The 12995-nt window shown below is 45.3% G+C and overlaps 1 protein-coding gene and 1 long non-coding RNA gene across 2 annotated transcripts; one reads left to right on the forward strand and one right to left on the reverse strand.

Moving 5' to 3' along the window:
- Positions 1-287: 287 nt before the first annotated feature.
- LOC122706531 (interferon alpha-inducible protein 27-like protein 2) lies at positions 288-2292 on the reverse strand. The gene is made up of 4 exons (XM_043921766.1): positions 2175-2292; positions 2012-2041; positions 1280-1441; positions 288-508 (listed from the first exon to the last, which is right to left on the reverse strand). The coding sequence occupies exons 1-4, from the start codon at positions 2179-2181 to the stop codon at positions 306-308; spliced, it is 402 nt and encodes a 133-aa protein (XP_043777701.1). The 5' UTR covers positions 2182-2292; the 3' UTR covers positions 288-305.
- On the forward strand, positions 1583-9860 carry LOC122706532. Its single transcript, XR_006344406.1, has 3 exons — positions 1583-1719; positions 4591-4593; positions 9850-9860. It is a non-coding gene; the product is annotated as an uncharacterized LOC122706532 (long non-coding RNA).
- The last annotated feature ends 3135 nt before the right edge of the window (positions 9861-12995 follow it).

Below are 12995 nucleotides of genomic sequence, written 5' to 3' on the forward strand. Positions count from 1 at the left end.
TCAGTTGCTAAGTCATGTCTGACTCTGCAACCCCATGGACTGTAGTCCACCAGGCTCCTCTGTCCATGGGATTTCCCAGGCAAGAATACTGGAGTGGGTTGCCATGTCCTTTTTCCAGGGGGTCTTCCTGACCCAGGGACTGCACTCACGTCTCCTGCATTGGCAGGTGGATTCTTTACCACTGAGTCACCTGGGAAGCCCATCAGGTTGGGAGAATGGGAAGAAATCGAAACTTCCAGTTCACAGCTCACAACCCCCCAGGGCTGCAAGGAGCAAAGACAGGGAGGTACATCTGCAGATGATCTTTATTTCTCATGCTTCTCTGGCCTGAGCGGGGGTTTTGGAGGCTCGACTTGGGGTACATTTTCTCCTGGCTGCTCCCCTTCAGGTCTGGATCCACCTGGAGGAGGGGAAGGGGGTGCCCTTTTTGCCCCTCCAAGCAGAGCCCCAAAAACTGATCCAACAGAGCCCAGGAGGATGTTGGATGATGTGGAGAGTCCAGCTGCCCCTGTGGAAGAGACAGAGGGTGAGCGCAGGAAGGGTCCAGTGGCGAGTGACTGGGACCCCCTCAGAAGGCCTGAGGCCCAGAGATCCCACGTGGATGCCTCCTCTAGGTCCTGAATCCCCCAGGGCTCTGCTTTGGGCAGAGGGAGCTAGAGGCAGCTGAAAGAGCCAGAGAAGGGGGTGAAGAGAGAGAGTCAGCCACAGACCCCAAGAGCGACAGGCTCAGAGGGGAGGGGACCTGCCTAGGCCACTCAGGTGTCAGATTTGGGCAGGGCTAGTCCCAGAGCCCACGCTTCCCTCCTGGCTCCGTCCTAAAGAACCTGCCAATGCAGGAGATGCGGGTTCGATTCTTGGTGGGAAGATCCACTGGAGAAGGAGATGGCAACCCACTCTGGTATTCTTGCCTGAGAAATCCCATGGACAGAGGAGCCTGGTGGGCTACTGTCCATGGGGTCTGAAAAGAGTCAGACACGACTTAGCAACTAACCAACAACAAAGACCCAGAGCCCAGCTCTCACAAACCCTGGGCTCCTTCCCTTCTTCTCTTTCCCAGGACCGCCTCAGCCCTCCACTCCACTCCTACCTGCAAGGCTCACGCAGGACTCAGGGAGAACAGTGAGGGAGAGACGAAGAACCAGGGACATTGAGGACCACGAAACTGGAGGGGAGGGACCAGCCCTCCCTCAGGCTTAGCCTCGGGGCCGGCCGACTCTAGTGCTGGTCCGACCCTCCTCCCCTCTGTTCCCCCCGCCCCCCTTCCGTCCCGGACCCTTACCCACGGACTGGAGAGTGGCCACCAGGCTGCCGGCGGCAACCCCGCCCCCATTGGCCACGGCGGCCGCTGACATCATCTTGGCCGCGATGGAGGAGGCGGCGATTCCAGCCCCGGTGAAGCCCACGGCGCCCAGCACCGCGGGCACAGCCGCCACGGCCAGGGCTGCAGAGAAAGAGGAGCTTTGGGGTCGGGGGCATGGGCTCAGGGGAGTGGACTCCTCCTTAGGAGTCCTTGGCAGTTTCTGGGGACTGTCTGCTCGGAGCAGACGGGAGACAGCCGCTTGGAGAAGGGTCCGAACGTAAAGAAAAACGTGTGGGAAGGGAGTTGCGGAGCCAGTTAGGGACAGCTGTTTAGGGGAGGCACCTATCTGAGTCTCTAACTTGCCGTGTGATAACGGGGAGTCACCACCCCTCCCTGGGCTTCTGTGTGTGTGTGTGTGTGTTGGGGTGAAATAAACCAATAAACCACTGCTGTTTTTAGCAGCAAATACCCTTCCAAATGAAATCTTCTCTACATACTCTTTACATATAAGGACTAGAGGAGCAGCTACGTGGGGGATCGCGGGGTCCTCTTCCTAGGGTGTACCGCTCTCGGTCCCTAAGAATCACCCCAGAGGCTCCAGGAGAGGAGGGGGCGCCCCGTCTCTAAGGCCTCCCATCCATCCCCGGACCGGGACCAGGTGAAGGCCTGGCGATTCGGGGATGCAGGGATGCAGGCATGCAGGCAAGTCACCTCCTCCGATCGCAGCGGCCGCCGCTCGTTCTTGGGAGAGAGGAGAGGGAGAGTTGGTTGAGGTATTGAGGGAAAGAAGCGAGTCCTCTGGCGCTTGGGGGGTTGGGGTCTGGGAGGGCAGCCCCTGCCCAGGACGCCCGCCTGATGGGAAGGAGAAACTCACTTATCATGGTGACGCCCTCTTCGCTGCAGCTGAGCTCTGGAAATGATTAAGCTCCGGGAGGTGCTGTGCTTGTCCGAAGAACCAATAGGGACGCGGCCGGCCCCTCGCAGCATCTCTGCCCCAATTAGACGCAGGATAGCACATTCTGCTCGCCTGCTCGCCCGCCCCAACCCGCTGGCCATCCCTACGCCCGAGTCTCACTCGCCCGCCCCCCGCCTTCACCACATTGGTCCTTCTCTTCACCCGCCCCTCTCCTCCGGCTCTCTTCTACCCACCGGTGGTTGCCCCCCGCCCCCCGCCCGAATGGGTTTCTCTCTTGTTTGGTGGCTCCACCAAAGGGAAAAGAACCTTCAAGCACCCGAAAGACATTGCAAGTGGACCGGGGTTCCAAGTGTAACATTTTGCCCCCTGACAGAAGCGTTGTTCGCGGCAAAAAAAAAAAAAAAAACACAAACAAACAAACAAAAAAAACACCCACACAGAACGCAAGGAGAAAAATTTAATTTCACTTCCAGACGGAGATACTGGTAGATCTTAGGGCATTTCCTTCCAGTCTGTCTCGCCAAGACCACCCCATTTCCATCACTCTCAGAAGGTGTAACCTCACTTCCAAGTTCCAATCACACTTGCATGCTACTTTGCAAATTACTTATTCAATCTACCGTTTATATTTCCCCAAGCTGTTTAATGGGCTTCCCTGGTAGCTCAGCTAGTAAAGAATCCGCCAGCAATGCATGAGACCTCGGTTCGATTCCTGGGTGGGGAAGATCTCCTGGAGAAGGGATAGGCTACCCACTCAAGTGTTCATGGACTTCCCTGGTAGTTCAGAGGGTAAAGAATCCACCTGCAATGCGGGAGACCTGAGTTCCATCCCTGGGTTGGGAGGATCCCTTGGAGGAGGGCATAGCAACCCACTCCAGTATCCTTGCCTGGAAAATCCCCATGGACAGAGGAGCCTGGCGGGCTACAGGCCGTGGGGTCACAAAAAGACACGACTGAGGGACTAAGCACAAGTTGTTTGATTATTCTTCAACTGGATTTTTTAAAAGTTATATTTATTGAGGTGTAATTTACATGAGTAAAACTCAATTGGAGGGGGGGGAGCAGTGTGTTACATGAGACATGCCAGGATTAAGATAAGATCCCTGACCAAGGATGGAGCCTGAGACTCCTGCAGTGGAAGGGCGGAGTCTTAACCACTAGACTGCCAGGGAAACCCCCAGACTCAACTTTTGAGTGTATATTTCTATGAGTTTGGACAAACCTTTACAGTTGTGCAACCACCAGCTCAGATACAGAATGTTTTCATCACCAAACCCCCTTGTCCCCAGTTCTCTCATGGTCATTTGCAATCGACTTCTCCCTGACCCCAAGCCCCTGATGTATTTTCTGTCCCTACGCATTTGGCTTTTTTTTTTTCATAATTTCAGTGTGATTTTTCACTTGTCATCAGACATTCTGTCCTGGGGGTAAACTATAGTTCGATGCATCAGCCCTGCCCCACACCATTGTTAAGGGTTTAAATTTTTGCTCTATAGCTTATCCTGAAGTGCTTATGTCATGGTGCTCAAATATTGTCTTGGTCAGAAACTATACATTTCTTGTGGCACTTGATACTTTCTTGTTAGGTTACATTCCAAAAGTATTGCTTCAGTTTATACTCCCTCTAAAAGTATGGAAGGGGATCTATTTTTCTCTACTCCTAACCAACAATTAGCTTTGTCATTTAAAAAAAAAAAAAAACTTTTCTGATGAAAGATTAAAAAAAAATCTTAAAAAAAAAATCTGAGAGTCCTCAGATATCAAGTAATACTGATGGAAAATCCAGGCAGGCCTCACTATATCCCCTTGTGAGGTTCTTAACCCAGCCACCCTCCTGCCTACCCCCGAGGGCTCTCTCCCCTTTCACTCCTGTCTAGGAACCTTGGACCACTGGACAAAGCCCCGAGAGGGATTGTCAGAAGATCCTCTGATCAATCCTGAGGAAATCTGGCACACTGACGGAAGCAGCTTTGTCTTGGATGGAAAAAGAAGAGCCGGATACGCAGTAGTCTCCCATTTTGAGATCACAGAGGCTAAGCCTCTGCCGCCAGCAGTCAAGGTGCCAGGACGTGACTCCTGGATTCACTCCTCACGAGTCAAGCTGTGGAAGAAAACAGAAGAGGATACTCAATACATCTGTCAAGCTACGACATGCAGTGCCAGTTCAACAAAGATATAAAACTACAGCCAACCACGGAAAATATCAGTCACCCTTAGACGGACACTGCTATAAGGACTCCGAGGCCTGAGACTAGCAAGCGGGGGAGGCCCAATGCCCCTCGCCGTCCCAGTTCAGCAGGAAGTAGCCAGAGAGACCTCGACGCCCCTATTCCCAAAGAATTGGGCCTCCCATCTCTTGAGGGGGGAATGTTAGGTAGTTAGAATAGGGATAAGGAGTCCAAAATGGGGGTGGCTAAAAGACAAAGAAGGGAAAAGCCTGCGAAAATAGAACAGAGGAAGGTCAAAGGAAGATCCGAGGACCAGAGTGAGGACTTCAGGTAGAACAGCGCTCCTGCCTAAAGCCCAATTTGCATAGGACAGGCCCGGGGGAAGAAAAAGACATATAAACAGAGGAGCCAAAGGGTTCTCTCTCTCTCTCTCTCTCTCCCCCCTCTCTCTCTCTTCCTCTCCCTCTCCCATGTATGCGTACACACACTCTCTCTCTCTCTCCCTCTCCCTCTCTCCCAGTATGCTCTTTCTGTCTCTCTCTCTCCTAGGCGTGCATACGCTCTTTCTCTCTCTCTCCTGCACGATGGGGCGCTCTTCTCTTCCAGTCTTTGGATCGAAGTGCCCTCACACCTCGAAGATGGATTTTCCTGCTATCATCTAAATAAAATAGAGCTGTAACACTGAAAAAAAAAAAAAAGGAAAAATGACAACATTTTAATTTAACTTTCTTTTTTACTGCTGATCAGGCTAAATTATTTTTAAAAATTAATCAATTAGTTTATTTTTGGCTGTGCTGGTCTTCCTTGCTGCCTGAGGGCTTTCTCTAGTTGCAGGGGACAGGCTTCTCACTGCAAGGGCCTCTCCCGTTGCAGAGCACAGGTTCTAGGGCGTGTGGGCTCAGTTGTTGTGGCCCATGGGCTTAGTTGCTCTGTGGCATGTGGGATCTTCCAGGATCAGGGATCAAACCCATGTCCCCTGCATTGGCAGGAGGATTCTTAACCATTAAACCATCAGGGAAACCCCAGGCTAAACTACTAGGCTTATACTGTCTTATTTGTGAATAAGGTCTGGTATTCTTGGATGTTTCTTCCATGGACATGTTACATTTTTTCATTACAGATATAGGAATTTATTTATATTTAATTATCTTAATTCTTTCTTAGAGATGTTGCAAAGTTTTGTTTCCATTTCATCATTGTCTTTTTTTTTCAAGGGAGTAAGGGGACTTTTTTAAACACAGAAAAGTTTTTAATATTTATGTGAATATGCCAATACTTTAATTTATTATTTTTTTCTTTGTACATCTAAAAAAATAGCTGTCCCTGCTAGCTGTCAGATACATCATCACCTGTATTTTGAGGAAGTGGGGGTGGGGGTTCTTCTGTGGCTTCACTTTTTAATTCATCTGGAATTTAGTTTGTTCATATAGGGAGTTTTACGTATCTATGTATGTCTTCGCTGATGAGCTCAGATATAAACATCATTTATTATATTCCAACATCATTTATTAAATCATCTTCCATTTCCTCTTTGATTTAAAATTCTAACCTTATACTCACAATACATATACTTGTGTATAAACCAGTGTACCTGTTTTGGAATATTCTATTCTGTCCTAATGAGGATCTCTTCTGACAACAATATAACACTGTTTTAATGTTTATAAATATAATATTTGATTTCATATCTGTGACCATTTTCACTTAGGTTTAAAACACTTCTGATTCTTCCTACTAATTAGTTCTTCAGATGAAATTTACAAATATCTTTTTCAATTTCAGAATTTTTTTTGCTATTTTGATGGAAATTGAGCTGATTTTTAAAATAAATATTCAGGGAGAAATATTTTTACAAAAGCAATTTTTTTTATCCAGGAAAATGATAAGTCTTTCTACTTACTCTTTTTCCACATTGCTGGGTAAAATTTTGTCATTGTCTTTGTATGCGTGAGTGCATGCTAAGTTGATTCCATTGTGTCCAACTCTTTGCGACCCTAAGGACTATAACCTGCCGGGTTCCTCTGTCCATGGGATTCTCCAGGCAAGAATACTGTACCCTCCTCCAGGGGATCTTCCCCACCGAGGAATCACACTCGCGTCTCTTACTTCTCCACACTGGCAGGCGGGTTCTTTACCACTATAAAGACTACATATTTTAAAATAAACTTTATTTTCAAAGAAAAAACTGCAAAGATAGTGCAGAGAGTTCATATATATCCTGCACCCAGTTTCCCCTGTTATTAATATCTTATATTAGTAGGATACACATGTTACAATGAATGAACCAATGTTGGCATGTTATTATCAAAATCATACTTTATTCAGATTTTCTTATTTTTAACCTAACATCCTTCTGTTCCAGGATCCAGTCCAGGATATTACATGACATTTAGTCTTCATGCCTACTTAGGTATTTCTTTGCTGTGATAGTTTCTCATGCTTTCCTTGCTTTTGTTGACCTTAATGGTTTTGAGCAGTATTGGTCAGGTATTTTGGAGAATGTTCCCTCACTGGGATTTGTCTGAAATTTCCCCCCATGATTAGATAGAAGTCTAATCTATCTAATCACAGAGGAAGATCACAGAGGTAAATTGCCATTCTCACTCATCACAGCGTGTCAAAAGTACATGCTACCAGCTTATAACTGTTGATGTTGATGGTAGACATTTTCACATATTGTGGTATGGGGAAGTCATTTTGGCTTATATGTGATTTGGCTTGAATATTATGATAGCTAGAATGACTTGTCTTATGACCTGTCAAATACCTGTGGTGTGTCTGCTTTAAGTACCATAACAAAAAGAATCCATTTCCCAGGTTGTTTAGAATGTTCATTTTGAAGATAAGGATAGATGCTTTCCCCTTTCCCATGACATCAATGCAAGACAAGATTCCTTCACTAGATAGCAAGGTCATGTGTATGTGACTGTGGATGTGGTTTCAGTCACATTCCTGCATCACTGAGAACTTGAATTTTCTGAAGGATATCAAACTCAAGGACACTACCAGCCATTCTCAAAATAGTATCTGCTAGCACCAGCTCCCACCTTGTGGTCTCAAGGTCTCTCCTGGTAACCATGCAACCATTTTGGACCCCAACCACTTCTTGCTTAAGAAGGACCCTTACTTCTTACCAACTGTGCTGAGGGCACCCAGAGAACTCACAAAGGGAGGCAAAGTTGGAGCCAGGCATTCAACTTCTGGATTTGCTGTCAGGAGGATGAACCATGCTTTTCTCTATGATCAAAGCTTGCTGGCCTTTAGCAAAGGACCAACATACCCAGAGATGCAGATCTTGGGCAGGAAAAGAAGGACAAAAAGGGTCCAACTGATGAGTGATGACTTCAGCCTCAGTGACTCTGTGAATGTTGTGGTTGGAGGGGTGAGGGTGAGAAACTCTGAGAGCCCAGCCCATGCACTGGTCAGCTGGGGAGACAGAAGCCCATAGACAGGGGCGCCTGCCTGAGGTCACTCTGCTTGTTGTGGACAGTGCCAGGGGGGCCAGGGAAATGGCGTCTCAATTTTAGTCTCAAAATTTTCCCTGTGCTCACCTCTTTGCCTTTTCATAGGCCAGATCTTGTGTGACTTTTTTTTTGGCTGTGCCACAAGGCTTACAGAATCTGAATCCCCAAACCAGGGATTGAACTCACGCCCTCTGCAGTGGAAGTGCAGAGTGCAAACCATTGGACCACTAGGGAATCCTTTTGTGTGACTTTTCTTAAGCAGGACAGGGGGCTCTGGATTAAAACAGGTGAGAGGACTTCCCTGGTGGTACAGTGGATAAGAATCCCCACCAATGCAGGAGACACAAGTTCGATCCTTGGTCTGGGGAGATGCCACGTGCCACGGATCAACTAAGCCTGTGCGCCACAGTTACCGAGCCCACATTCTAGAACCCTTGAGCCACAGCTACTGAGCCCGTGAGCTGCAAGTACTGAAGCCCGCGCACCTAAAGCCCATGCTCTGCAACTGGAGAAGCCACTAGAAGAAGCCTGCACACCGTAATGAAGAGCAGCCCCCACTTGCTGCACTAGAGAAAGTCCAGGGAGCAGTGAAGATGCGGCGCAACCAAAACAAAAAATAAATAAATGATTTTCAAAAGGAAGCATTAATCCAGCGCTAGGTATCTTTTGTAAACATTTAAAAACACTTTGTAATGATCTCTACTGTCTTGAAATGGAGAGGTAACGCCATCTGCTGCTACTGCTGCCAAGTCACTTCAGTCGTGTCCGACTCTGTGCGACCCCATAGATGGCCGCCCACCAGGCTCCCCGTCTCTGGGATTCTCCAGGCAAGAACACTGGAGTGGGTTGCCATTTCCTTCTCCAATGCATGAAAGTGAAAAGTGAAAGTGAAGTCTCTCAGTCGTTTCAGACTCTTAGCGACCCATCTGCTGCTGCTGCTGCTGGACCCATCTAGCTACACACAAAAAACATGCCAACAATTTCCCAAGATGTCCCCTAGGTGGCAGTACCATCCCAGTTAAAAACTAACATTTAAGACGGTTAAAAAACCTGGAATGCTTATAACTATTTAAAAATGGAATAAAGTTAATGAAACCAATGATATTAATATTTTAGGCATTCACTTAAGAATAATTTGTGCATATTTGACATTTAATTTATGCATAAGAATATGGTATATGTGCCGTTTGAGTTATACCAATTTTGATGGTATACTTTGGCAAGAGATTTCATCTTGTGATTATAAAGATGAAAAATATTCTATTTAAAACCAATTTTATAAGGAAATCTTAAAGTTTAAAATTGTATAAGATAGACCATATGCTGGGCCATAAAGCATATCAGTAAATTTCAAAAGACTGTGAAACATACAGAGCACATTATCTGACCACAAAAATGTTAAATTAGTATTCAGCAACAATAAGATACTTAGAAATTTCTCAAATATTTGGAAAAGAACAGCATAATTCTAAGTAATTCACAGGACAGATTAAAAAGTCACAAATGAAATTAGAAAATATTTTTAGTTGATTAGATAAAACATTAAAATTTGTGGGATGCAATTAATTAGTACATAGTAATATTTTTTGTACAGTTTAAAATGTTCATATTAGAAAAAAAGATTTAAAATAAATTATCTAAGTTTCCAAATTAAGAGGAGCAAATTAAACCCAAAGTAAGTAGAAGGAAAGACATATAACAGAAACTAATGAAATAGAAGCAAACAATAGGGGGAAAAATGCACAAACCCAACCTTTCTATAGTAAAACATTAAAAAAAAAATCTATCCAGAGTCTTCTTTGATCAAGAAAAAAATGAGAGAAAACAAAAACTACCATCATAAAGAATGAAAGTATAGCTATCACAGTGAAAGGATAAGAAGGAACTATAACCAACTTTATGTCTGTACATTTGATAATATAAATAAATGGACACATTCCTTGGGAAATTAACAAACTGACTCAAGAAGAGATAGAAAACCTGAAAGACTCTGTGTGTGAGTGTGTGTGTGTTAGTTGCTAAGTTATGTCCGACTCTTTGCAACCCCAAAGACTGGAGCCTGCCAGCTTCCTCTGTCCATGGGATTCTCCAGGCAAGAATACTGGAGTGGCTTGCCATTCACTTCTCCAGAGGATTTTCCCGACCCAGGGACTGAACCCAGGTCTCCTGCATTGCAGGCAGATTCTTTACCGTTTGAGCTACAGGGATAGGGGGAAACTCTCTCTATACTGAATTAATTTAATATGTAATTTAAATTATTCCCAGAAAAAATTCCAAGTCCAGATAGCTTCACTGATGAAGTCTATCAGATATTTAAAGGGAGAAAACTACCAAGTTTATACAAACTTTTTCAGAAAATGGAAAAGAGAAATTTTTCTTAACTCACTTTATGAGGTCAATATAGCCTCATTATCAAAATTTAACAAAAGCATTGCAGAAAAGAAAAACCTATAGGCCAATATCCCTTAAAACTTAGATGCAAGTAACTTGAACAAAATATTAGCAAATTAAATCTACCAATATATAAAAGAGACAATGGCATGAAGTAGTGAAGTTTAACCTGGCAAATAAGGCTAGCCCAATATTTGAAAATGAGTTAAGAAACTTCCCACATGTACAGAAATAGAGGAAAAAATAATCATATTCTTATCTAGTAGATGCTTTGATTAAAAATTCTAAATAATTTAGAAATAAAAAGAAACTTTTACAACCTTACAAATATTTTCTATGGAAAAAAATCAGCAACAAACCCGTCATTCTTAATCCTGCTATATTGGGTGCATTCCCCTTTCTGTTGGGAGGAGGCAGGATGCCCGCTCTCACCACGTCTGTTTGGTAATTCCCTGGACATCCTAACCGGTGGAGTGAAGAGAAGGGGGAGGGGGAGGAGGAAGTAAGGCATGAAGATGGGAAAGGAAAAAGTAAAAACCTTTTTCACGTACAACATGATCATTTATGTAGCAAGTCCTAAGGAATCCGCAAAAAACTGCTAGAACCAACAAGTGAACTTAAAATATTGCAAAAATCAATTGTATTTATAAGTACTGCCACCTAAAGTAAAAGTGACACGGCACCAAAGCATCTTCCAAATGACACATGCAATATCATCAAAACTATAAAATACTTAGGAATATATTATCAAAATATATCCATGATGTGTACAGTGAAACTGGAAAACATTTCTGAGAGAAATGAAAGGGAACCTGAAAAATGGAAAGGTAAACCATATTCATGGGTTGGAAGACTGGAATTTAAGCTGTCAATCCTCTACAAATGGACCTATAGATTCAGTGTGATCCACTAATTCCTCTCCCAGGTTTTTGCTCAAGAGAAATGAAGATATATGTCACACTTCTGGACTTGTACACAGAGGCCAAAACAACTTTATTCAGAATAGCCCCGTGTGAAAAGAATCCAAGATGAATAGTAATAAGTGAATTATAAGAGCAGTCCATGTTCATTGAACTTTTAAACATCATTAGATACGCAAAGTGGAAAAAAATGAAAGCCTCCTGTTTTCCTCTCACTAACCTCTGTTGATGATTTCAGGTTCAGAACTTTGCCACTTTGCCTGCCTGGTATGTAGTCCTTGGCTTCCTTGGTGGCTCGGCAGTAAAACAATCTGCTTAGCAGGGCTGGAAATGTGAGTTCGATCCCTGGTTCAGGAAGTTCCTTTGGAGAAGGGAATGGCAACCCACTCCAGTGTTCTTGCCTGGAGAATTAGGTAGACAGCAGAGCCTGGTGGGCTACCGTCCACGGGGTCACAAAGAGTCCGACACGACTGAGCGACTAATGACAACGATATATAGTCCTTAGGGCTGCCTCCAGCTGAGGCCGCCTGCCACAGCTCTTCTGCAAATTCTATTGAGGTTGAGCCAATCCTCCAAGTCAAAATAAAGTGACTAAATTTGCCTGGGAGGTGTCATGCTTCAGGACACCTGGCAGCGCCGGGCACCAGGCCAAGAATTCCGAGTCTCTGCCTGCCTTGCGGACTGACTATCTACAGCTAACCCGTTTGGGTCTGCTGCCGTGGAGTTCGAGGACCAGCCTTGGGGAGAATTAGATTCCCTCCTTTGTGCGCCCTCTTGTGGCAGCACCTTAAACCGAAGCATAGTTGCCGGTGAGCTGGGAACCACACATATAGCATCCAACTTGAGGTGGAGATTCATTTCGTGGGCTGGTTCAAACTTGTCATGAATCATAAACTGGAAAAGCTGCAAGGCTAGTTCCCTTTTTTGGAGCAAACTTTTGTATTCGGCAAGGAGAGATCTCTCTATGCAAGAGGTTTTCCAGTGCCTTCTTTTTTTGGACGTCTCCCCGACTGTCGCTCACGGCATTAAATGTTGCTTCTTTCTCATTCACAGGGTGGGCTTCTGGGATGCATGTTCGTGAACATGACCTCACTTCCCAGACCACATTGATTGGATCAGGGCTGGGCACTTGGCAAATCTGGACCAACCAGGGATCTTACCCTGGAAATTTGCGAAGAAAGTGACCCAGAGACACTAACTGAGTAACTAGGTGTATAATAAAGGACATGAGAGTTGTAGGGTAGCTGCTTCCTTGGTTCTGCTTTGCCATCTCCACGTGGACTGAGTAGGAGAGAAAGCTGATCCCTTGATAAGGAGAAACAGGGCAAATGTACAGAAAGAAGCCAGTGAGGATGGAGAGAGGCCCCTCTGTGTTCGCAACTTTAGACCCCACTGAGGTCTGGCTGCATCCAGCTTTCAAGCTTTAAGATGCTCCTAGACCTTTTTATTTATGCTTCCCTAGGTCCTAAGCTATCTAAAATCCTACCACATCCCTCTAGGTGCTGGCTTCTAACTGCTACTCAATCATTCTCTCATTTGTTTAGTCATTCAGCAAATAACAATTGACCATTCGTATGCATCAAGTATTGCTGTAGAACTTGGGGGGGGGAAACATGAACAAAAAAAAATGTGCTCTCATCTCTCTCAGAGAGAGAACAGTAAGTGCAAAGGTCCTGGGGTAGGAAGTGTTTGAAGAACAGCAGGGAAGCAAGTATGATGAGGGGAGTGAGTGAGGACGTTGATGAGGTCAGAGTCGTGGAGGGAGCGTGGGGTGGGGGAGGCTGTGTGTCTCTGTGTGTGGAGGTGGCCCAGCACCTTGTGGGCATTTGAAAGGAC

Source organism: Cervus elaphus, chromosome 13 (assembly GCF_910594005.1).
Source record: "Cervus elaphus chromosome 13, mCerEla1.1, whole genome shotgun sequence".
In the NCBI taxonomy this organism is placed as follows: domain Eukaryota; kingdom Metazoa; phylum Chordata; class Mammalia; order Artiodactyla; family Cervidae; genus Cervus; species Cervus elaphus.

Bases quoted from the DNA above. Each gene is read 5' to 3' on its own strand.
- LOC122706531 (XM_043921766.1), bottom strand. The intron at 1,442-2,011 runs GTGACTTGCCTG...CTTTCTCTGCAG, and splicing joins GGCCGCTGCGATCGGAGGAG to CCCTGGCCGTGGCGGCTGTG. The intron at 509-1,279 runs GTAAGGGTCCGG...TCTCTTCCACAG, and splicing joins GGCCACTCTCCAGTCCGTGG to GGGCAGCTGGACTCTCCACA.